We start from the raw sequence: 24,045 nt of genomic DNA on the forward strand, positions 1-24,045 counted from the left end.
TCAGAATGGTGTAATCAGGGTTTTGTTTTTTGCCCTGAACTCACTGCAGCACTTTCTTCTGCCACTGAATGGCATCTGGCAAACTGAAAATGTGACTTCCTCTCATACGTCCTCTCGTAAATTCTTCCTCTCACGATTTGAAAGGATAAATTTAACTAGGTTGCGCATTGTAAGCATCGATCTAACTAGTTCATTCACAGTGATGTGTATGGAGCGAGCTCCTCCATGGAGATTAACATCCTTCCACATGGCGACCAAAGCGAAAGTCACTCAGCTCGCCCACGTCCGCCTAGTTAAATGCAGCTCTCATTATGTTTGCATTGATCCCTTTGTTCCAATTTGCCGACCAAACTAAATCATCCCCTGCTTTCCAAATGCAGCACAAGTGCCCAGGAGTCAGAAACACACTGTGGCATGTTTCGATTTAACCGGTTGTTTAATGTAAAAATCAATTTCCGTGGAGAAGCCTCTGACTCCTGCAGCTGCAGGGAAATGCATATTGTAAACACTGCTCAGTAGTTAGTTGGATAGTGACAAATCGGCAGGAGGACCCTGTCAGGGAATGGCGGTCACGTGTCCATTTGAAGAACAATCCACTTCAGTCACGATTGCATTTCCGACGGAGGGTGCTCCTCGTCCTCGCAGTGCAGCCTGATGTTTTCCTACATTTAGCCAGGTACGCCGCAGCACTCAGCTGCACTTAAAATCAGCCTATGTATGTGTGATACCAAAGCTTTTACTAGTATTCTCCAGAGGAACACACTCCATTAACCCCCCCATCATTTTCCTTCCTTCCTTCCCGTTTCTCTATATACAGTGGCACTTTCTACTCCCCAAAAAATTTCCAAATGGCCATTTTCGTGAGGAATTGAGGAGAAACTTGCACACAAAAGGGCAAGTTTGCATCTAGTGAAAGCGTGTTTGTCATACGCTCATCATCTTTCTTTGACAAACTACAGGAGAACTAGAATACGAAGATAAGGAGGCCGCTTGCATACACAGAAACAACAATGCTTACAGAGGCCTTCACATCCTGTCAACTATTTTGCATTACAAACTTTAATGCATTTTAATGAAAATTTGTAGTCATCCCACCTGAATTAATGCTTTGTAGAACCAGCCGTCACTTTAACTACAGCTACAAGTTTTTGGGTGTTTTTTTTTTCCACACTAACTTCATACATAGAAACTGGATATTTTGTCCTTCTTTGCAATATATCCTAACCTCAGTCAGACTGGATGGAGAGCATCACTTTTCAGCATAGATGTTTAATTGCTGCCACCGATTCTCAATTGGATTTTGACCTGGACTTTGCTTGGGGAATTGTTCAACTCACGCTATCATCTAAATCTTCTTCCTGTTGCCCCGGCTATGGGTTTCTGGTGGTCGTGCTGCTGAAAAGTGAACTTGTGAATCAGTCTTAGAACCTGCTTCCACATCCCTGTTAAACACATTGCCATATCATGATGATGCCTCCACCATGTTTCAGTGGGGATAATCAGGGTGGAGTGCAGTGCGAGTTTTCCTCTACACAGAGAGTGCCCCTTACGTTTGCAGTTACCCATAAATGGCTTATGGCAAACTGCAAATTCAAGTTGACTTTCATTCAACCAGGGCTTTGCTCTCATCTCTTTCCAAATTTTAATTAAGGCTTGGATCTTTACAGCTCCTATGGAGTTACCACTGGTCTCTTGCTTGCTTTGCAAAAATTCTGCCCTCTTGTCCTTAAGCRAATTAAGGGGAAGCGAGTAAAGGGGGCTAAATATAATTGCACACCACACTTTTCAGATTTTTACAACCAAAAAAGTTGAAAACCGAGCAGCATTTCTTCCCACTTCAGTTACGCAACAACTTCAAGTTGTTCAGTTACATAAAATCCTAACGAATAAACTGATGTTTGCGGCTGTAAAAGGGGTCTGAATACTTTTTCAACGTACTGTAGCCTGAAACCTTCAAGAGTCAAACATTCAGTGGTATCCAACGATAAAGTAGAATGGATTTTTTTAACAATCAAAGCAGGATTAGCTTTCTCACGTTAAGCGAATCACTCCAAGTGGCAACCACCCACCGCAAACAAACGGCGGTTGTTGATTCCAGTCATCTCTCGGGTGTGCAAACATCTAATAACGAGCTCACTCCTCACACCCCGACTTGCGTCCTGATTGCTCCGAGCTGGATCTTGTTACCGATATCAGCGCTTCCCACTAAGATACAAGTGGGTTGTGCCACGTCCTTGTGCTCTGCCAGTAATTGCTTTGGTATTTTTAGTTGAGTTTAGTGTTGGGGTAATTAAAATAAAATGAGGTGGTGGAGACGCAGTTCTCTCCTGGGCTCCCGGGTCTGAGCGTGGAGAAGTTTAGTAAGGTCATTCGCTGCAATGTTTTCAATTACAAAGCTCCGTTTTAATGGGAGCTTATTAAAGAGAGGGAATAATTTTGCATAACCGGGCAACTTTAGTGGCTGAAACAGCTAGAGCTGAAGAATAAGGCGGGTATTTAAATGCCATCTTTAGATTCATAACAAAGACTTGACCAAAAAATACAAACAAACTAAAAAAAACAGTAAAGGTTGAATAAAAAGGGTTTATTTTATAATATGTTGGTTTAAATAGAATTTTTGTAGATTCAGACATTATATATATATATATATATGAATATATATATATAAAGCTCTACATAAACCTTATTATGACTAATCTTTCAAACAAATTCTAATAAATGTTATTAATTTAAATTATGTTTTCATGATCAGCCACAACAGAACCTATCAATCCGTTACATTAACCTAGCAGGCAGCAGAACAATCTCTTAGCTCCGCATGGACCGACACGTCTCGATAGTCAGCTCTGCTGCTCTTCAAGACGGCAGCCAGTGGGACCTGGGCGGGTGGAGCAGAGGACCGGCGTCCCATCACGCGGTCAACTGTGGCCCGGCCAGAGCCGTCAGCGCCTCCCGGAGGGCTGACAGACGCAGGTGGAGGTGCCGGCGGCAGGTCAGCTCGGCTGCTGAGCCGTACCCAGCAGGTAGAGACACAGCAGGTTCAGCGCTAGCAGGACCAGCACCAGCCCAGTGAGAACCTTCTGCACCCACAGACACGAGTTCATTTTCTGCTCCAGTCGAGAGTTGCAGGCCATCACTCGCATAAGCTGGTAAAAAAAAACAAAAAAAAAAAACAGCTGGAGTTAGGGTTGGGACTGCGTTATCACAAATTTATCAGCAAAAAAAAAATATTGCTTGCATATGAGTCGTAATGCATTTGTGCTTTGTATGCAGGTGGTGTTTGTTAGAGGAAATTAAAGCGTTCTGCTGAAGTCATAAAGAGTCTGTGCTGCCATGCAACCAGGAGGTTTTACTGCCACCATACCAGCTGAACCATGTCTGTTCTTTCAGGCAGGAAGTCTGCCGATAACAGGAAGTCTACAGCAAAGTCTCGGTTTAATCCAACTGAGCTCGTGCTGAATTCAGAAAATTTGGCAGCATCAAAACATTAGAGTTAAGGTGAAAATCTACATTATGCGGTGAATTAACCCTTATATTAATACAGATGATGCTAAAGTCCGTCAAATGTCTATACAGTTTGTCTCGATAGTAACCAGAATTTTTTCTTTTCCCCTCAATATAAATAATTGACTGCCTCTGTCAGGAAAAGGCTAGAAAAGTAAACATTTTAAATGATTATGACAGAACAGGCTGCAGGCGTTTCGTTTGATCAAATGTGACTTACTTCTGGGATGAAACAAACAGCAGGCTGACGTCATGCAACCTTTGACTGTACTTGGCATTAATAACTTTGAGCGTCATCTGAATGAGCTGGAGCCTAAGTCTGTATGTGTTCTTGGTAAACTGCAACGGTAATGGCACCTATGCTTTTAGCTTACGCCCAGTGATGCACGCATAACGGCAAAGTGGTGACATTCTGAAAATCCTGGCATCAGAACTCACCGCCGTGCTTAACTCCTGCTGCCCGTTGGTCGATGTCTCCCCCAGGCTGTCCCTATGAGGGACGGCTGCCGACTTAACACTGTCCAGAACATGACAACGCAATCTGCAAGGAGGTCAGAGTCCAATGAGCAGATGTGCAAAACCAGCCCCACTTGATCATAAAGGCAGTTAGAGATCGACATGAAAACATGTGTTAAATGGAAGTTCCTCTCGAGGAGAAAGGAGCAGTAAGTAGAAATTTGGATTCAAATCAACTCTCATATATAGACTTAGTATGATTCATTCCTACTGAATTAGTCAACTCTGACATGCAAATACAGCTTAGTAAATTAGAAAATGATCAAAAAGTTAATTTATTAAAGGAATTCACAATGGACAARGTCATGCTGCTCATTTATGGATGGATGGAAAGCATACATGTATTAACTGTTTTCATTTTCATGTTGGTTGGTGTTTTACAATGATGTAATTGTCCTTCACTGTCTACTTCGCATTTTATCAACAAGAGAAATAACGGAGAAATAACGGATACACACCGGTGCTCCATCACTTTGTTTTTTTGGACATCCTTCCAGAATTGAGTGAGTTCCTGTGATCCAGTGTTTTCCATTTCTGCAGCCATGATCAAAAATCTATCTTGTGGCGAGGCCTGGGAACCTGCACAAAGCCCATCCATAAAACTATTACAGTAAACTATTATGGTTGATTTCGTAAAAAGTTGTGGGAGCGGATCTTGAATATCATGATTTTTGCTGGTAATATAACTTTTAACAAACCAAAGATATCCATGAATTGTACTGTGACATTAAATGTGAGAATTACCTGGAAAGTAATATAGATCAGTGGCAATAAAACTGACAAATTACTGTTTGAAAAACCTTTGTAAGGAAAAGAAGAAAAACAAAAAAAAATCTCAAGACAGCATAAAAACCAAGGTAACAGCCAGGTTTGCTGATTCACCAAGATATGCTCAGCACATCAAACCTCAAACTGACGTGTCGGTGTTTGAAGGCTGCACTTTGGTTCAACTCTCTGTCAGCTACCTGACTGTTTTGTTTTGGGAGGGGGAGATTCTTTTATCTCACCTGAAATATGCATGTCGGGCAAAGAAAAAGTGACTGCCTGCACTTTGGGGAAGGTAAAGCAAGGCAGCGTTTGATTATTCTAAAGCTCAGCTGCTGCGCATAGCGTGCAGAGTGTTAAGTGCTGTACCTCCATGCAAGGACACCACTATGTCCACCGAGGCCCCCGGTTCACAGCTGCTGCTGCTGGGCTTCACCCGGTACTTCTCAGGCGCCGTGGTGCGAACCTGCGCACGCAGAGGCACGGGGCTCGTTAATTAGATTAAACGTTTTAATACGTTACCAAACGCGATGGTGTGATGACTCTCTCATGACGCCAGAGTGAAATGATTTTGCAATTACCTTAAAAGCCACCTGATTTTTGGTGACGTTGCTCAGAATAATAAGGCATTTCTTCTCGTTCTCACCGGAACCAAAGCTGAGCTCCTCAGAAGGACTGAAGGAGAAAAGAGATGGAGAAAAACAAAAGGGGTTTTGTTACAACTACAGCACAAAAACCCCCCACAAAAAACATTTGAATCAAAACCAGAGGCTCACATCTTAGAAAATGTGGCAAAAAAAAAAAAAAAAAGCATCGGTTTTCATTTGTCACTCCACACGCTTTGTTATTAAATCTTATTACATTCCGTTCTGGTGCATTTCTCTTTCCTTGGCGTCTGTGAGGTCTAATTATCTGGGGATATGAAGCTTTTCCTACTAACCACCATGCCTTCCCTAAGGGACAGTTTCTGTGGAAATGTGCTATAAAGAATAAAAATGGAATTTTTGTTTATATATTGGCTACAAACTATATTTTTTTCCCTCCCTGTGGAGGGAGGGAAAAAAATTAATGGATCCTGACTATTGATGTGTCATTCAACATTCAACAAATAAAGACGTGAAGAAAAAAAAAATCCTGAATCTTAAACTGGTATGGTATTTATAGCACCCTCCATATGTATTGGCCCCATGGCTGACGTGTTCGAAAAGTGGTACAGTCAATTTATTTTTTATTAGAGCAACATAATTCTACACTAAAAATGTTGTAAAAATGTCACCCTTTGCTAATTGGACCAAAGACATCCAAAGACTATCATACAAAAAAGAAACACTTGAGCACAACCCATTTATTATACTTGGACAAATAAAGCAAATGATTTGTTTAAAAAAATGGTTTATATTCTTTAAGAGTTTTTCTCTTATATTCTTAAGAGAAAAACTGAAGCAAAACAGAAAATATTTAACCATACCCAAGGTAAAGTGTCTTTCAACATATTCATCTTCTTCTCGCCAGAAACAAACTCAATGGTGAACTTGGTTTTTCACTGCAGAATTTTTTCACCACTCAAATTACAATACTGAATTTTTCAGTGTGCGACTATACTACCGTGATAAAATAATTAACTCACCTTAAAGCTGTTTTTGTTTCACAAAAAAAAAAAAAAAAAAGAAAAGATAATTCAAAACAAGACTGCTGGGTATAAGATAAGTCCATGAGCTTTTTCTAGTGCTGCACTTAGGTTATTGGTTGTTGAGCCGTGGTCCAGTTTAAATTAACAGGAAAAAAAATAACTATGTGGGTTTTGAAAAAGTTCACCAACAAAATTAAGTTATACATCAAAATAAATTACATAAGTGATGCAACTTCCATGAAAAAAACAACAAAGAAACACACACAAAAGTAAATGTTCCCATTTTAATTTCTGAACTTGTCCCAATGGAGAGTTTATTAACAGATGGGTATTTTTGTTTATTGGAGCAGAAAATCAAAATTTGGTATGAGATGACCTGCCAACAAAATAGAGCAACAAATTTTATAGCCAAAAGGAGATAAAAAACCCCAAAAAGCACAGTGGTTTATAATTTAGGCATGACGTTCTTTTTTGCTTTCCTTGTGATGAGGAGCACCTAATTTGTCCTCCAATCAAGTTTACAGCAGTCCAATTTGCAGGGCATGTGATTAGACCGACTTGGCTTCAGTGCACAGTGAACACCGGGGACCTAAGCTTTGCAAACAAGAAAACCAGTATAGATTTTAATATTTTATTTAAATGCAGCCTAGTTATGTTCCATGGCCTAAAACTGCCAAGAATAAAGCCTTTTTCCCCTCTCTTCTTAATGGCCTTGTGTATTCTTTTCTCCCTTCAAACAGCTGTAGAAACAGGCTCAGAGCGAGCCTAGGAACCTCTGGCAAACACAAGATCAAAGACCACTACTCTCTTCTGAAGCCCCCAGCCTTGAATTAAAAGCTAACAGAGCTCCGAAGTATAACTGCATTTAAGGCTCGGTTTAATCGGTTTATCTCTATAATTCACAGCTCAGAGCAGTCAGAAATCCTCACTTCAAAAGACGCCACACAGTGGAAACAGAACTCGGCTGACATTATTCTTGAAAATGACATCATACAGTACGAGGTAAAAAAAAAAAAAAAAAGTTGCAGCACTTGAAACAAACTGATCTGAATGCGAATGAATATTGGATTCAAATTCCTATGAAAATGCTCCGTTTTTTTAATGTTTTTGCAATATTACATGTTGTTGCAACACAAGTTGCTCATTATTGTGAAATGGTAGAGTGCTTTTATTAAAATATGTTTTTATTAAAACAAACAAAAAAAAATATTATTTTGAAATCAGAATAATTTTCCTCCACTTGACAATCGCAAATAAGACATATTAAAGTTTGTGGTTGTACTGTGAAAAAATGTTTCAAAAGGTCAAAGGGTAAGCAGACTTCTGCAAGGCTTTTTATGAAGGACTGTGTGCCGTGAAGGAAAAGAGGATCCTGGCTCCCCTGTTGAGTGGTAATTAATTGCTTGCCTGTGTTTCTCAGTAGAATGGGTTTCAGTGTTTGATTTACAACACAAACTCATTTTTAATCAATGAAAGATCGACTGGAAACATCCTGGATTCCTGCTCACGTCTTACAAGATCAATCAGGGCAAAAAGGCAGAAAAACATCAATAATGACCTGAAGCGTCAAGTCGATGTGTGAAAAACAAAACTTTTTGCAACCAAAAGAGAGAGAAAAAAAAAGAAGAAAAGTGCAATTATTTTTTTTGTGTACTGATTCAAATTACAACTATTTTACTCCATCTACGTATTCTATAAGGCACCAGTATATCAATTTTATTATAAACATTTCCTTCAAAAAGTTTTAGAATGATAATATTTGGCTACTGGGAATTTCTTCTTCACATGTTGTGAACAAAGAACAAAAAACAAAAACTACTAACGTAATAATTAGCACGGGGATAATAGAATAAAACAATCACATGGTAACTAAGATGGCTACCCTGGCTTCAGGTCTTACAAATGAGTTTTAAATCCAGCATAGAAGCACATTACAACACAAGCTGGTTACAGCTGGAGATAAGATCCAGATAGGTGCTATCATGCCTAACCGTTAGTGCTGCTAGGTAAAAGCAAACCGATACGTTCTGCCCTATTTGCGCTGAAATGAAGCTGCGAGGAGAAATTCTGCAGGGGCCAGAACAAACACTCAGAAATAGGTTAAAACTCACAAAGGGATTGTGCAGTAATTGTGCGCTCAGCATGTACCGTTTCAGGTTTAGGTTTAGGCATGTGAGCCCGTTTGTTCAGATCATCTTCTGAAAGATTTTTCAGAAGACGACTACAACATGGTCAGATTGGATAAATTAATATGTCCCGGTCATATTTTTTTAAATGTGGACAAAGCTCAATTATAATTCCAGCTGACTCACACAGTTAAAATCAACATCACCAAAGCTATGCAGAAGTGTGGACGTTTTTTTTTTCTTTTTTTTTTTTTCTTTTAAACAAACAAAGCACTTCCCCTTTTGTTCTTTTTCACTCTCCAGTTCTTTCATACCTCCTGCTACAATTACTGTCATATTCATCTACAATGAGCACAGTCATTTTCATATACGACCTTCATTTGTATAGCAACGGCGGGAAATTTCCGTGACAGTTTTGATATCGTCATGCTCAAACGCGGACGAAAAAATGGTCTTTGTGAGACTTCCTGCTTTAGTTGGTGTGATGAAAACAGTTTGATGTGTCGATAGTTGTGCACACGGAGTCACGAGTAAAGCTGGCTTGGCCGCAAATATAAATGGAGCAGCTTTTCTACGTCATTTACATGTGCAGCAGATATGAAAAGTGTAACGACTGTTGAAAGGTCAGATCTTAGGGACTCATAAAGGACAAGGACACCAGAGGGAATTATTTCAAAGCTTCTTTGTCTTCAATGTAACATCTATCTGGTAAATAAATACTGATGCTAAAAAAAAATCTAACAAATCTATCAGGAGGGAAAAAAAAATAAGTGTAGTAACTGGTTGCAAAAGTGTTTGCATCCTTTATCAATACTCCAATTAACTATTCATTCAGTTTCAGCAATCAGAATATTTTATATCCACTGTATAGAAATATGGATTAATATGCTGGATTGACCAGCTGGAAAACTAGCAGCAGCATATTTATATTCCCACATGGGTCCATAGCTTGATGATTCAGAGTGACAGACAGCTACGCTCTCTGATCCATCAGTTTCTTGTCAGTCTGCATGACTTCACACTTACTCCTAAAGGACTGTTTGTTAAAAGGAAGGGCAAAGACGGAAAGGACACAAGCTAAAAAAAGAGAAAACAAACAAACTGGTTTTTCTTAGGTAAAGACCAGATAAACTAATCTTGAAGTAAGCATCCAAAACACAACACTTTGCAGCACTTTAGACTATTAGAAGTTGATGAAAATTACAACATTAAAACAATAAAAATTCACCAAGAACAAGGTTTAGCCCATCTTTAAAGATCTAAACTTAAAAGTAAAGCAAGAAGACAAAAAAAAGCTGCAGTTCGTCCCATTTGGTCTGGGTTTTTATCCATTTAAAATATTTATACACATCTATGGCACGCAACCATTAACCACCCTTGATAACTGATGTTTTCAAGGCTAAGAAACCCAATACCTTAAATGAAAGTCTTTCGACCAACTGATTTCCTGAATTTTGGGAGATTGATACTTACATGTGAATTTGATCTTATCCCCTGATCTTGGCTACCTCAAAATAAAATCCTAAAGAGGGAGGTTTGACTGACAGACTGGCCCACCGGGGCATGTCTGCATGTTTGCAGTTAACAATAGTCACCCCACTGTTGCCAACTTGGCGACATTCTTGTCTTGTCTAGTTAGCAACATAAAAAACCCCCCAAAAAAAACAATCGGTATCGACCAAAACTGGAATCTGAAGGTCAGGCTTTTTAAAGATTGGTAATCGGCGATCAGCCAGAAAACTACATCGGTGCACCACTAGTGATTACACATGGATTATATCCGCTGGTCATAAAGAAAAGATTATATCCAATCAATTTACAGTTAAGATATTGTTTGTTTAAGACAGGGGTGTCCAAAGTCGGTCCTCGAGGGCTGGCATCCTGCATGTTTTAGTTCTCTCTTTAGTTGCTGAGAGAGAACTGACTTGCTGAGGAGGTTGTAGTAACAACCTCCTCAGCAAGTCAATGTTCTCCTTTGGCCTTCTAACGAGCCATCGTTTGATGCAGGTGTGTTAAACCAGGGAGAGAACTAAAACATGCAGGATGCCGGAAGCTCGAGGACCGACTTTGGACATCGCTGGTTTAAGATATTAAAAAGGGGTAGTTCTAGTTCTAGAGGCCTCACAAAAATATTTACACCACTGGTGCCAGGTTTCTTCATGCTCCAACCACAAACTCAAGTGTATTTTATATGTCCTCCCAACTCCCAAGGGACAACCCTGTATTTAGTTGAACTCATCTCCCAATCAACTCTGACCAGTCCTCGTTTCCCTCCTGAGGAAAAGCCAAGATGCTGCCTCCTCCGTGTTTCAAGGTGGAGAGGACGTGTTCAAGTTGATGTCCTCTCTTAAGTTTCCCTTGCTATTTATCCTATGGGAGACTAATAAACTATCTTATAAATAATATACACAGAAAGTGAGGAGATAAAGTGGGGCCTACCTAACATCTAGCAGAAGACCTTTGAAGGTGGTGAGCGGCTTCCTGACTCCTTTCACTCTCACGGTCGCGTCTCTTTCACCGTCCTCCGATCTTAAGCTTTCTTCCAGAAAATTCACCTGAAACGGAAAAGGACCACATAGTTAGAAAACACACAAAGACAAAGAATGTTATCATCGAAACTTCGCCTAGCACCCCATCTTATAATGAAACGTTTGACCTTTGGCCTCCAAGTAGAGGTCGCTATGAGTTAGCACAAGAAATCACAGTCAACTTTAATTAATAAGCTACTCTGTTAAAAAAAAATGATGAAATGTCATCGTTACCAGAATGAAATCCTAATAGAGAAACTTTATTTTTATGTTGTGGATGTACTCTCAATCCGACTCCTGAACTTTGTTCCTGGCAGCATCCAGAGGGAATGGAAAAATAAAACCAAGCATATCCATAAAAATAAAGAACTAGCATAACCCTGCAATCTCATGACTTTTGACATAAAAAAAACAAAAAAAAAACCCTCATGAACCAAAGTAGGTCATTCGGGATAGAGTCATGAGATACCTCACACGGGGGAGCAGCAAAAGGCTCACGAACTTTGACCCAAATCCTTCCCAGACAGAGCACAGACCACACAAAGGCTGACTGGACAGGCAGACGTGTTACATGACTGGGTAAGCATTTAAATATATGGATGCTTGAGCCACAAGGAATGTACAGTGGATGGGACAGTGAAAACATCAGGAGACGGTAAACGAGTGTAAAGGAAGGAGCCAGTTGGGGGAAATACGTGAGCAAACACTGCTGACTCAAGGGGGAAGTGTGTATTCCCAATTCATAAGCTAAAAAATGTGCAAAGTTGTGTCTCCCTTTCTTGCAACTGCATAAAAAAAAGACATCAACAGATTGTCAGCTTCCAGTTTGATTATTTATTGAATTTCAAGAGAAAACTCAACACAATTATGTAAGAATCACATGTAAAGTGATTTGAAAAGTATAACAACTTCAAACTATAGGGAAAAGTAAATGCTTAAAAGGAGATTGCACTTTATTACAGATACTGGAATTAAAAGTACATTGTAGTGATGAGAACAATCATTGGCCCCATTTCTGACTCCTGTAATACAATTTCAAAAATCCATTATAGATTAATAGGGAACAAAAAAATAGAGGGCAATCTAATACGAGAAACAAATTAAGAGGCTATAGCAGAATGAAGAAATTAAAGATCATTATAAAAGAAAGACATTTAAAATGTTCTTTCCATACATTGCACAATATATGAAATGAAAAGACAACCGACTTGTATTTGAAATGCACTTGGTCAAATATCCATCTTTGTGCAATACGAATTAAGGCACACTGCAAACATTGTCAACACTGTTAAAAACTTTCAAGTTTCAGACTTGGCTAGAGATAATATCAGTTTGTAAGGCACACAAGGCTTACATTAAAAAAGCAGCTTCAAATGGCAGGTTTGATTAAGGATTAAGTGCTAGGGGTTAATAAGTTGGTCTACTGTAATAAAACAGTAATTATCTTAGTAGTTATTAATCGGGAGGTTAGATGAGACAAATAATGTGAAATATTTATGGACATCAGGGAGTGTGCTGACCTTTTATAAGAGCTAATTAAACCGTGAAATGTGCGTCTCGCTTACATCAGCGTTTCCGAGGCGTGCAAAAAAAACAAAAAAACAAAACAAAAAAAAAAACAGCCTATTAAAAAAGGCATCATCCGGTAATCACAAAGACGCAAATTTGTTGGGGCCAAATTGGAAATGTGAGGTCCATGATGGGCGAAGGAATGGACTCGTGTAGGAGTGGTGGTGGCAACTTGGGTCGACCTTAGCGGGAGGCGTACTCATGTCACATGAGCACAACCTGCCTCTCCAGCCTGCAGAGATCTTCCAGACATGGAGCTTCTGCTGTGGTTGTGATCCTAAAATCGCTTTACCACAGCCACCCCTTGTTTCCGCAACCAGAAAGGAAAAAACAAACAAGAAAAAACAAAAAGGAAAGACAGAAAATTAGCTTAAAGAAGCTATCAGCTCAGTGCTTCTGGACCTCAGAGGACTTTGGGGGCAGACAGATGGCTGATGTGGGGAAGATGGAGGAGTGTCTGAAAGAGACTTTTATTCATTTAGATAAGATGGATAAGAAGGAAAAGAATTAAATGCTGTGCGGAACGTGCTCAGACCGGCAGCCTGTTGTAACAACACAGAACCACATGTTTAGTCACACTTAGGGCAAGAAATACAAAAAACAACAAAAAATCCCCCGACACTCTACATTAATACTTTTATGCTAAAAAAAAAAAGACCAACTAAAACCCTAACCTGTCAGTCAGTCAGCATTCCTATTCCTTCACCAATCTTTCATTTCAACCTTATCTGATCATCCTTGTTTTAAATCAGGGGTGCTCAATACGTCGATCGCGGAAAGGTTTTGAGTCGATCTCGGCAGGTGACAAACTGAACGCCGCCAGGACGCTGAGTCCAGCACTTCCTCTTCCGATAGGCTTATCAAAAATATTCACTAAGATCCTAAACGTTTGTAGCTTCATTAAAAAAGAATAATTATAAAAAGTCAACGAAACATGTTCAAATTAATAATCTCAGTAATTATTGTTTCAACAAGGTGTTGCGCAATTCTGTGCGTTTCGGTTCCATTAACAGAAAAAACAAAACAAAAACAAAAGCGACTCAAAGACCGACTGACGAACAGAGCAGGAGTTTAAATTAGCTACTCAACCACCGCTGTGTTCATGAGGCTTATTAATAATCGAGAAATAAATATCAAGCCTGGAAACTTGATATCGTAACGGACTGAATGTTGTGTTTTTTTATATATATATAATCTTTGCTCGGCTTGCGGGGTGCAGGCGGTTGCCACGGCAATCGGTGTGCTTAAACGACAAAGAGACCGAGAGTAAAAAGGTAGGAGATGTTTTCAGTTGATCGTCTGTTCGGGTTGTTTAACCTTTGTTTACCTTTGCTGTGGCTCATTACACCTGCTGTAGTTTCTGAATATTCAATAAACGACAAACTTGGACTAATTACCTCGTTCTTTGTGAGCATACGTCACAACAAACATCAAATAGGACAAATATATTTCATTAAGTTTTAACAAATTCTACCGCGATAATTATGTGAAATTAAATTAATTATATCCCGACTTCAGAAGATTTGCCTTTACCTATATTGGGCTCTTTGGTTCCTCCCATCAGTCTGTCTTTTCTCATACTGAGATCATCAAATCAAATTTCAGATCTACCATGACTGACTGACACCTGCCGGCGTCAGGTTTGCAACCAGCTTCTGACTGAGAAACCAGTAACCAGCTCCCAGTATCAGAATCTCACTGAGGAAGAAACTGGATTAGGTTTTCTGTCACTTTGTTATTTCTGTTATAACTGATGTATGTTCGCATATAAAATAAGTCAATAGAGTTTAATTTGCTATTTTCATGTCTTTGTGTCATGAGGTGGATCTCCAGCGGCTGGAGAGAGAAAAGTAGATCTTGCTCTCAAAAAGTTTGGGCACCCCTGTTTTAAATACTTATATCACTTATAAAATATGGGTTTAGGTATGACCCTACAAAGTACCAGTCACGCAGCACCGCCCCACTGCCGCTGCCAACTGCCAGTCAGCTGACTGAAAGAGGCTTCTGCACTTTCCTCTTGTTTTTCCTGCCTGTCTGGAAAAACTCCCAGTATTGAAAAATGCACAGAATCCTGTTGTGGAAACTAAAGAAGAACCTTCTCTACTATTGGAGCTAAAGCCGTTTTAAAGCTACTGTTGCAAGTAATGAACAGCACATAAGTTCTAAACGAGTAGATGTATTAATTAACAAGCTATTATTAGCTTGCTTTACTTCTATTAAGCGCAAGGACAAAATGCATACGATTCTCCAGAATAAAAAAAACTGAAAGCTTTAGATAATACTGCAGCTATAACTGAGGACGCTTTCCGCCAAGAGGAGGTTGTTAATAACTGGGTGGCCGTAATTTGGTGATGGAAGCAGCTCAGACTACTACTGTAAATGGTTCCAGTTTCTCAGGCAAGCTGCTCAGTGACTTTTCACCCTGAATATTCAGGAAATGTTTATTAGATCATCTGACAGCCTTATTTATAGCCTTCCTTCTGACATGCACTCGGGAACTTTGTTTCTGAGGAGTTTCCTAAGAGTGATTGTGTAACTATATTTTGACAAGCTAGCGAGAAAAACATCTTCCTCTTCCTGGCATGGTTGACTTAAATAGTCTTATGCGTGGAGGACTATTGTGCTTTTACATAAAATAATTAGTTCAAAATAGCCTTCTGTCAAGTTGTACTCCTATTGTGTACCCATGTACTCAACAGTTGCTTTTTGGTTTATGTCTCTTGGTAGTCTGATAATTCTGATAAATTATGGAGATAAATGGTCATAAAAAAGACTGAAATCTCATGTACTATTTAATAATACTGTGTGCATTCTTTGTCAAATGTTTTCCATCCCATTTTCTTTAAATGCGGTTCTGATTCCTGTTTGGATCAGTCAACTTATGAAATGTTAGAGATTAACTCTGAGGAATCTCCTGCTGGCAGAAATTATTCAATGGAGTCAAATAACTCGGTTGTCAAATCAAGCATGAAAAGTACAAAATGAGAAACAAACGGGGTTTCATAATCCATGTGAAACGTCTCGCGGGAGACAGAGACTTTCTGGACCAAAAAGCCAGGAAACAATACTGTGAAAGTAGAAAATGGCACTGATAACTCAAATAAAATGATAATAAAAAATTATTTAAAGACAGCAATGTAACTTTTAAGACAAATAGGATATTTTCCTCTACAAAGAGCACAACATCAGCTTGAACCTCAGCCTGTAGATTACACCTGGGCTGACAAGTAAATGATGTGGCTTGCTTTAAAAATCTTAATCTCTTGTGAATAATCAGTGGCAGCTTTTCAACAATCGGATCATTGTTTGTTCAGTAAAGCTTTGTGGGAGTAGCTCTGGCTAATGCGGTTCGTCTCATGTAGACTGCAGCTCAACCTGCTGCTTGTCCACATATTTGTGGACATATTACAAAGCCCGACTCTCCCTTTGTAATTTGAATCCTCTAAGAAGCTGGATATAGCAGTCAAAAACTTACAGAAAAATGAAAGAAGTTTAAGTTAAACCTTTTTCAATTACTACAGCGTTGTAGTACTCGCTTGTGTGTTGCAATTCTAGATTATTCCAGACTTGATTTTCCAGAGTTCCTTGCAATTTTAGCCAATTTTTTAAGTGTAAATACTTTCCATACGAGTTTATGGATACACATAGATAGATGAATAGTAAAAATGGTTGGACAAAATGATAATTAGAAAGAGGAATGATAAACGATAGAGTGATGGGCGGACAAATGGATGGTTGGATAAAAGATCACTAGAGAAACATACAGACTGATGCATGAACACAAATCTTAAGAGAATGAGGGAGAAAAAGAGAAAAAGTCTGGAAACAATGTTTTTTTCCCCTATACTCTCATTATACTTATTCCACATTAATCCAAAATTGGAAAAATCAGAATCATATTCCAGAGTTTTACAGCTTGTGTAGAAACCCTGTAAATGTGTCCACCTTATCTTGTTTATTAATTTACGGTTTGTTTTCATAAAGCATCTTTGAAGGAGAAAACCGCAAAAGGAAGCGTAAAAATATCATGACAGAAAATCTGGGTAATCCTGACGGGGAGTCAGAAGAGAATTTGTGACATACATGACACGAGCTGCAGGCTGTCTACATCCAGGGTGTAGCACTGAGAAACCATACTGAGAGGGAGGCGACAGCAGCTTTAACATTTCCAGGCTGCAAGCCGTCTCAGTGATGGCGCTTCATGATGCGGGGAGGAGGAATCTTTTGACAGCATGGAAGAGCTTAAGTAACAGACCCTCTGTGGACACCATGAGGAACTGAAGAGCAGCAGCGTGCCTGTGAAGGCTTAGCTGGATTTAATGAAAGCCAACCCCCCCCCCCAAAGAACAAACTCAACAGACACCATGAAAAACAGCTTACTGATAATCACATAGCCGGCCTGATTACACTCTGAAATCTGGAGGTACTAACTAAAAACAGCACAAGGGGAGTTTAAAATGTGCAAAGTCACAACCTGGTCACCTCTGTCTGAAATGAGTCAGTCTAAAAAAAATTAAGCCGGGTGCTGCTAAATGTGTTAGAGTCAAATAAATCACACTTCGTTCTCAATCATATAAGACAATAAAACTCGGACTCATCCAAAATGTAATTCATGAGGTCCAAAGCATAATTCTAGAAAACACATGGTGCGACTGAGTCTCATAAGTATACTTTTGCAAGAAAGTAAAATAATTTCTTTTTATCATCATTTTGGGTTTTCATAGCAAAAAATAAAAAGATTTATTCGATGTATTCACAAAACAATTTACCTTTTTGGGCTTTGCCACGATCTCGGAGTTGAAGCTGGACTCGAGGGTGTCTCGGCTCTCCATTTCACCCTCTTTGCTCTCGGCGTCGTCCTCGCCGGCCATCGGCCCGTTCTCGCACAGCGGGGTTTGGAAGTCATCGTCCGGAAGAGGCGGGTACGTGTACTTGAAGGGGTCCTGGAAGAAAGGGGGCACATTGTCTTGCTTACTGCAAATCTGGCATGGAAAGTGCAACTGATGGGTTCCAATTTATAATTATAATATGTTATGTCTAATTAAAACAGAAAGTTATTAACTTTAAAAGTTAATAACTTAATAAGGATAAAAAAATTCAAAGGGAAGAGGTTTTATGGTGTAATGAGGTTAATAGATTCACAAAAACTACATGACCCATAATTTTTGTCATTTTAAAGAAAAATACAAACTATCAGTTTTTAGCAATTCCTAAAATATTTTATCATAGAAAAACATACAGAACCTCACATCACTAGTTGTAGTTATTGAATTGTTGGTACTTTTTCTCACATTAAGACCACAAACCTACACAAACCTCTTTTTGTGCGATTGCATACATCAGAGCAACATGAAGCAGGACAAACCTCAGCCTGTAGATTACACCTGGGCTGACAAGTATGGTTTTCATGGTTTTCCATGGACAAAAATATGCCATGCAGTTGTTTTTTAATTGTATGTCATTTCATCTCAGTATAAAAGAAGCCATTCTGTGAAAAACCTCAGAGGTTTGTTAGAAAACATCAGAGAACAATTAGCAATATGAAAACTAAGGAGCACAGCAGACAGGTCAGATGTAGAAATTATTCAATGGACTCAAATAATTTGGTTGTCAAATCAAGCATAAAAAGTACAAAATGAGAAATAAACGGGTTTCATAATGTATGTGAAATGTCTCGAGGGACGTTTCACACCGAAACGTCAGGGAGAGAGTTGAGAAAGTTCAAAGCAGAGTTGAATTACAAAACAATATTCACTGAGCACTGTTCAATCCATCATCCAAAAGCGAAAAGGATGATGCACATCTGCCAACCCAATGACAAGTAGAAAACAAGCTATCCTGACAGGACAGGCAGGTTATTATTATTAACCAGAATAGCAGCGAACCAGAACAACCAAAACATACAGCCAAAGATGCAACCGAATGTTTAGAAAGCACATTAAAATGGCCTAGTCAAAGGTCAAACCAAAATGGCCTAGTCAAAAATGGCCTAGTCAAAGGTCAAACCAAAATCCAATTGAATATCTGTATATATGTATACAAAATAAATTCAGTGTCTATATGTGCAGCAGTAATTGCAGCAAAAAATTCTACAGGATATAAATTTGACATATTAGTAAAAATGTAAAACCCTTGTATCATTTTCCATCCACATCCCACCAAAATACATTAAGGTTTGTTTTTGTGACACATTTAAAAATGTGAAAAGGTTTAAGAAGTAAAAATACTTTTGAAAGGCTAATTAATAGTCATTTGATATAATGGAGTTTCTCCAAAATATAAAAAAAATATTAGCCGATTCTAACATTTATTTTCTAAATGAAACAAATCCGAGAATTTAGCACATCGAAAGGGTGAAGAAAAACATACCGATCCACCCAGATGAGGCGGCAGGTGCTCTGCACCAATATATGTGTGAACCTCAGCTTTGGTTGCAAATTTCAGCTTTGCAATGGCTTCTGGTCCCAACCAGGACTTTATAATCTTCCATGCAGCTGTAACCAGGACAAATGTTTAAAAATCATGTTTTTAATGAAGTCACAGTGCAGCAAAAATCATCAATCAGACTTATTCTCACCGTTCATGATCCAAGGCATTTCCACTATGATCATTTTAGCTGAAAAAAAAAAAAGTTCCTTGATAAAACTACTGTAGCTGCAAAGATCACAAGCAATCCGTAATTGGAATATAATATCCTTGGTATGTCATAATATCTTTTAGTGTTATGTTACTTACATAAAAACTTTGGATAGTATACTTTGAAGCAATTGATGACATACTTCACAAAGTCCATGTCCTAAAACAAACAAAAAAATATATAAATTAAGAGACTCACAAAGGAAACAACCTCAAAAGTCTTAGTATAAAGTAGCACAAAAATATGCATAAGAAAATTATTTTGACAAGAGGATGTTTGTTCTCATTTGATCGCCTCTAGATCTGAAGTTACTCACTAAGGATTAAATAAAAATTAATCGCAAGTCCTTTTGAACAATTTTCAATACTTTCCAACACTGATAAAAGAAGAAGTCTCGGGTCTCTGCTGTTTATTGAACTATATTAAAAAAAATAATTTAAAGATTTCTTCTGCAGCTTGGCAAGTTTCATGTGGTGGTTCTTCTTCTACTGTCTATATTAACTGAGTTGATCAGACAGGCTGTCCAAAAGGCCTACAGGATGGATCTTTAGGCCTTGGCCAGGCTCCATAATAGGCTTGAAGCCTCACTCATTTGCAGTGGACTCACTCCTAAGCCCTAATTAGATCACACTGACTGGCTCTAGTGCAGCTCATCGTGGGCTTCGAAAGAACCCCACCTCAAGTCTCTCTCATCTGGTCTTCTAAACAAATAACAGTATGGTATGTCATGTGTCTATAGTTGCTTGTGTTGGGTAATGACAGATTTAACAGTCCTTTCTCTAGCAGGGGCGTCACTGACTGACAGAAAGTGAGCGAAAGGATTAGACGGTCAACTCGAATTGACCGTCAGGATTTAAAGGCTACTTTAATCTTCAACGTGTTAAAAACCACTGAAGAGCTCGCCGCCTTGCTACATCCCCTCATAAATGCCAGGAGATATGACCATATGAGATGTTCTTTTTCATAACAAAACTCCAGCTGAGCTGAAAAACAATAAAATTTTTTTTTTTTTAAAAAACACACAAGGCTGGACTTACAATATTGCTAAGGCCGGACTCCGTCATATCAAACACCACGGTGAGCGGCATCCCGGGTTCCTTCTTTGCGTATCGCTCCAGCCAGAAGGCGACGTACTTCTTCTTGTCCACGACCGTTTTTGCATCCTTGGTGTGCAGCTTCACCTTAAACCAGACTGTATGCAAAGAACAGGATCTGTTGTATTTCTTAAAACAAGTCAGAAATGCTCATAGATGTCTTTCATGAAAACATGATGGCTGAGCCGTCAGGGCACTAGGCATGTGTTGGCAACCAAGATTTTAAAAAGCTACAGTCTCTAAATGCTTTCCAGCAAAGTGTGCCATGATTTTAATTCCTTTTCATGAGATGCAAGAGGAAGTGGAAGTGCAACAGAGACCAAAGTTTTTTTTCTTAACGGTATGTAGCATACAGCTAAGTAATTTAGTAATTTAATTAATTTGGTAGAGAAATTAACATTTCTGTAAATGCGCCAGAATTAGCCAAAAGGCTATTTTGCATCTATCGTCTCTGGACAACAAACCACCTGTTGCTGTGCACTGGCGGTTAGAGTTGTTGGTTAAAAGTAACATGCTGCCATTTTCCTTTACTTGCAACAAAGACAAGGTTAGATGTTTGAAAGTGTTCTAAAAGTAAAATATTGGCAGGTATGGGATTGAAACTAAAGGACCACCACCTGTCACTCTCAATAAGGCAACACCATATTAATCTAACAACAACACTAATATAATATGAAACAAAATTCTTAGTAATAAAAATGTCTATGTAAAAACTACTATTACATTTATTCCAGCTTATTGCTCAAGACAAAAATAACTAAAATTAAGAGATAACCATGTCTTAAGTGTAAATATGTTGGAATATTTTATCTATAATAGGAATAATTGTTGCTATTCTATTAAAAACAAATTAAGATATTGATGTATTTTTTTTATTTAAAATAATAAAAAAATATATAATATAATATTATGGCATAAATAAACAGCTTTTGTGACATAGCATAAATACCATGGGACTTCTACTCAAAAATTACAATGGGAAAATTCAAATCGTTCCAGTGTGTGTGGGACAGGCTGTAATAGAACGTGTGCGTACAGAGTTTGTTGCCTTCTCTGTCGTAGCCATGGAGGAAGACGGCACCGCTCTCAAACATCCACCTGGGAATGGTGCCCTCGCTCACGTCTGCAATGAAGACAAACAAATGACTTATGATGGGGCAATTATCAAACAGAGATACAGGAGACATGACAAGCAAGCAGCAGAGGCAGTCCGGATGGTGTTGGTTCCTCAAAAATTCAGATTTAGGGTCATAGAAAGTTCATTAGTTTTTTTTCCTGGATGTACTAAATATAAAGAAAATTTAAATAAAAATTAAAAAAATGCTCCCTACACTCCTCGCAACATCCCGGGGACATAAAGCTGCACATTTATCAGCTCTTTTTAAAAGTTGAAGCAGAGAACTAACAGCATGCCATGAGTCCTGCATCCACATCCCAGTGGCCTGAGACACTAATGACTCAAATAAATCACATTTCCTAAAACAACTCGGAGAAAAATAGAATTTGCTGGATTAAAAGGCCAGCAAACAACAAGTCTTTCAAATTTCTCCGGAGAAACAGAGTGCATTGTTCTCTGTGGTAACTTATGCATGGAGATATGGCTGTTTAACACACAAAGAGACTCTGTTTTTCCGAGATAAGCACAAGGGCAACCACAGATTTGTGTTAGGAGCTTGCAACACATATGCCAATGTCAACATTTCTACTTTGAGCAAAGCTGGATGTTGAACTTCAGTACGTTTGAGCGCTAGCATGAATGCCGTCTACCACAACCTGCCTTTATTGTTCCTTTTCTCCTTCATTTAATTTCCTCTAGAGTTTCTACATTTATACTTTACGTCAGGAAGCTGTGATTTATTGAATGAAATTTCAGATTCCATGCTTTTGCACACACTCTTGGTCAATGAAGCTGATTCTGCTGGCTATTTCTGTGAGCATTATTAATGTCAGATCTGTAATACTAAATTTAGCATCTCCAGATTTGGGTCCAGTTTCTTTTTAGAGAAAAACTTCCGTAGTGCTCAAAAGTGGGTTGCTTAGAACAAAGAACTTGTACATTGCTCAAACTTTAAACACTACAGAAGTGCCAGAAACAAACTTTGTTCCATTTCAATAGAAAACTAAAAAGTGAGTTTGAGTTTTCTGGCTTTAGCACCAAGCAAAAAGTTTGGCATTTGTTTATTGGTACAGATAGGAGGTAAAAAAAAAAAAATAGGTAAAAAATGAAATTATCCAATGGCAAAATAGAAAGACTTTGAAGTCAAGTAAATTTCTTTTTACTTTTTAATTATTCTGGCTTTGTGTTTTTTTTTTTTTTGTTTTTTTGTTTTTGCAAAGCAAGTAAAACAAGGGATGTAAGTTACCACTAAATTTAAGCTTTTAGAATGACGTTGCAGTTTTAAATTTTAACATGCCTGCCTAACTGACCTGTGCATCATTTCAAAAGCATTGCAATGCCCATTAAAATAAAAATGACGTTTCTTTTGACATGAAACTCTTTTGACGATTAAAACAGTTATTCCAGCATCTTACCATTTATCCCAAACTCTTTTCTCCAGAGTAGACTTTCGTCTATCATCTTCAAGGCGTCATCAACAACATACATTCTCCATGTGAGGTAGGCTTCCACCAGAGCATCCTCCTGCTCAATCCTCTCCACATCCCTGGAGTCATACTTATCTGTTGAGTCTACAAACAAATACTCAATCACATGACGTTCAAGCAGGTCAAGCAGCAGGTTTCACTTTCAAACACTCACTGACTTTAACTGTTTTAAAGCTTTAATTGTTCATGGGAATCCATAATAAACCATATTAAAGTCCCACGGGAGGTCGGAAATGCTGTATATCTGGGGTGTGCAGAACTGGGTTCCAATTAGAATTTAGCAACTTTGTTAAATTCTAATTGGAGCCCTTCACGTCCTTGTTGAAGCTTAGCTGAGCTCTTACTGCTAAAGCAAATAAGCAAAAATACGAATAAGTGCAAACAAAAGTAACAATGGGACAGACCCAAAAAAAAAAAAAAATCGTCTGAATGTTGAGTGAGTGAGTTAATATCCGCTTATCCACAATAACCGTATTACCTTTGAGTAACTCATTCTTGAATCTCTGCCTGATCTCCACTATTTTCTTCTCAAGGTCCTGTCAAAACAGAGTTTGTTCGGGTTAGATTCGGGTTTGACTGTTGCGGAATAAACGGTTAACGGTCATCAACTACCTGCTCTCCTTGATGCGGTTCATGCTCTGCCATATTCAGCTGTCCCTCCGCGGCTCTGTGGAAGTTCCGCGTTGTTGGTTTCTTTTGTTGTTGTTCAGGCTGCTAAGTTAGCAAATTAGCTGCTCTGAAGAATCACTGCTAAAAGTGTGAAGCTGGGATCCGGATGGAGCCATTTTGGCTCCATTCGTGGCCACGCCTCCGAGGGTTGTTTCATTTATGCGTGCGGAAAAGAGTTTTAGAATGGACAGTTCTCACTCTCTTCGCTGACATTACAAATATTTCCGATAAAGGATGAAGCATAGCTAACAATTATATCATATTGTCGCAAATTTTGCTTTATCTTGTGTTTACAGAAGCTTACCCACAATGCACTAGCATTGACAGGAAGTTTAGTTCCACCGACCGGGGTGACGCTGAAGTCAGCTTCCGAATGGAAATTGGTCAAAGGGCAATTACAAAT

General features: G+C 38.7%; 1 protein-coding gene across 1 annotated transcript; it reads right to left on the minus strand.

The window, feature by feature from the left end:
- Positions 1-2,569: 2,569 nt before the first annotated feature.
- mospd2 (motile sperm domain containing 2) lies at positions 2,570-23,761 on the minus strand. The gene is made up of 15 exons (XM_008400706.2): positions 23,586-23,761; positions 23,452-23,509; positions 22,902-23,057; positions 21,406-21,492; positions 20,313-20,467; positions 19,374-19,434; positions 19,216-19,254; positions 19,008-19,132; positions 17,408-17,581; positions 10,981-11,096; positions 5,367-5,460; positions 5,155-5,251; positions 4,479-4,599; positions 3,943-4,045; positions 2,570-3,146 (listed from the first exon to the last, which is right to left on the minus strand). Exons 1-15 carry the CDS (start codon positions 23,616-23,618, stop codon positions 2,994-2,996), a joined length of 1,572 nt encoding a protein of 523 aa, XP_008398928.1. The 5' UTR covers positions 23,619-23,761; the 3' UTR covers positions 2,570-2,993.
- Positions 23,762-24,045: the final 284 nt, after the last annotated feature.

The sequence above is a fragment of the Poecilia reticulata genome, linkage group LG2, assembly GCF_000633615.1.
Source record: "Poecilia reticulata strain Guanapo linkage group LG2, Guppy_female_1.0+MT, whole genome shotgun sequence".
NCBI lineage: Eukaryota > Metazoa > Chordata > Actinopteri > Cyprinodontiformes > Poeciliidae > Poecilia > Poecilia reticulata.

Excerpts from the sequence above, each read along its gene's own strand:
- mospd2 (XM_008400706.2), bottom strand. The coding sequence starts at position 23,618 with ATGGCAGAGCATGAACCGCATCAAGGAGAGCAG. Across the intron at positions 23,058-23,451 it reads CAAGAATGAGTTACTCAAAG|ACTCAACAGATAAGTATGAC; the intron begins GTAATACGGTTA and ends ATTTGTTTGTAG. Across the intron at positions 3,147-3,942 it reads AGCAGGAGTTAAGCACGGCG|CTTATGCGAGTGATGGCCTG; the intron begins GTGAGTTCTGAT and ends TTTTTTTACCAG.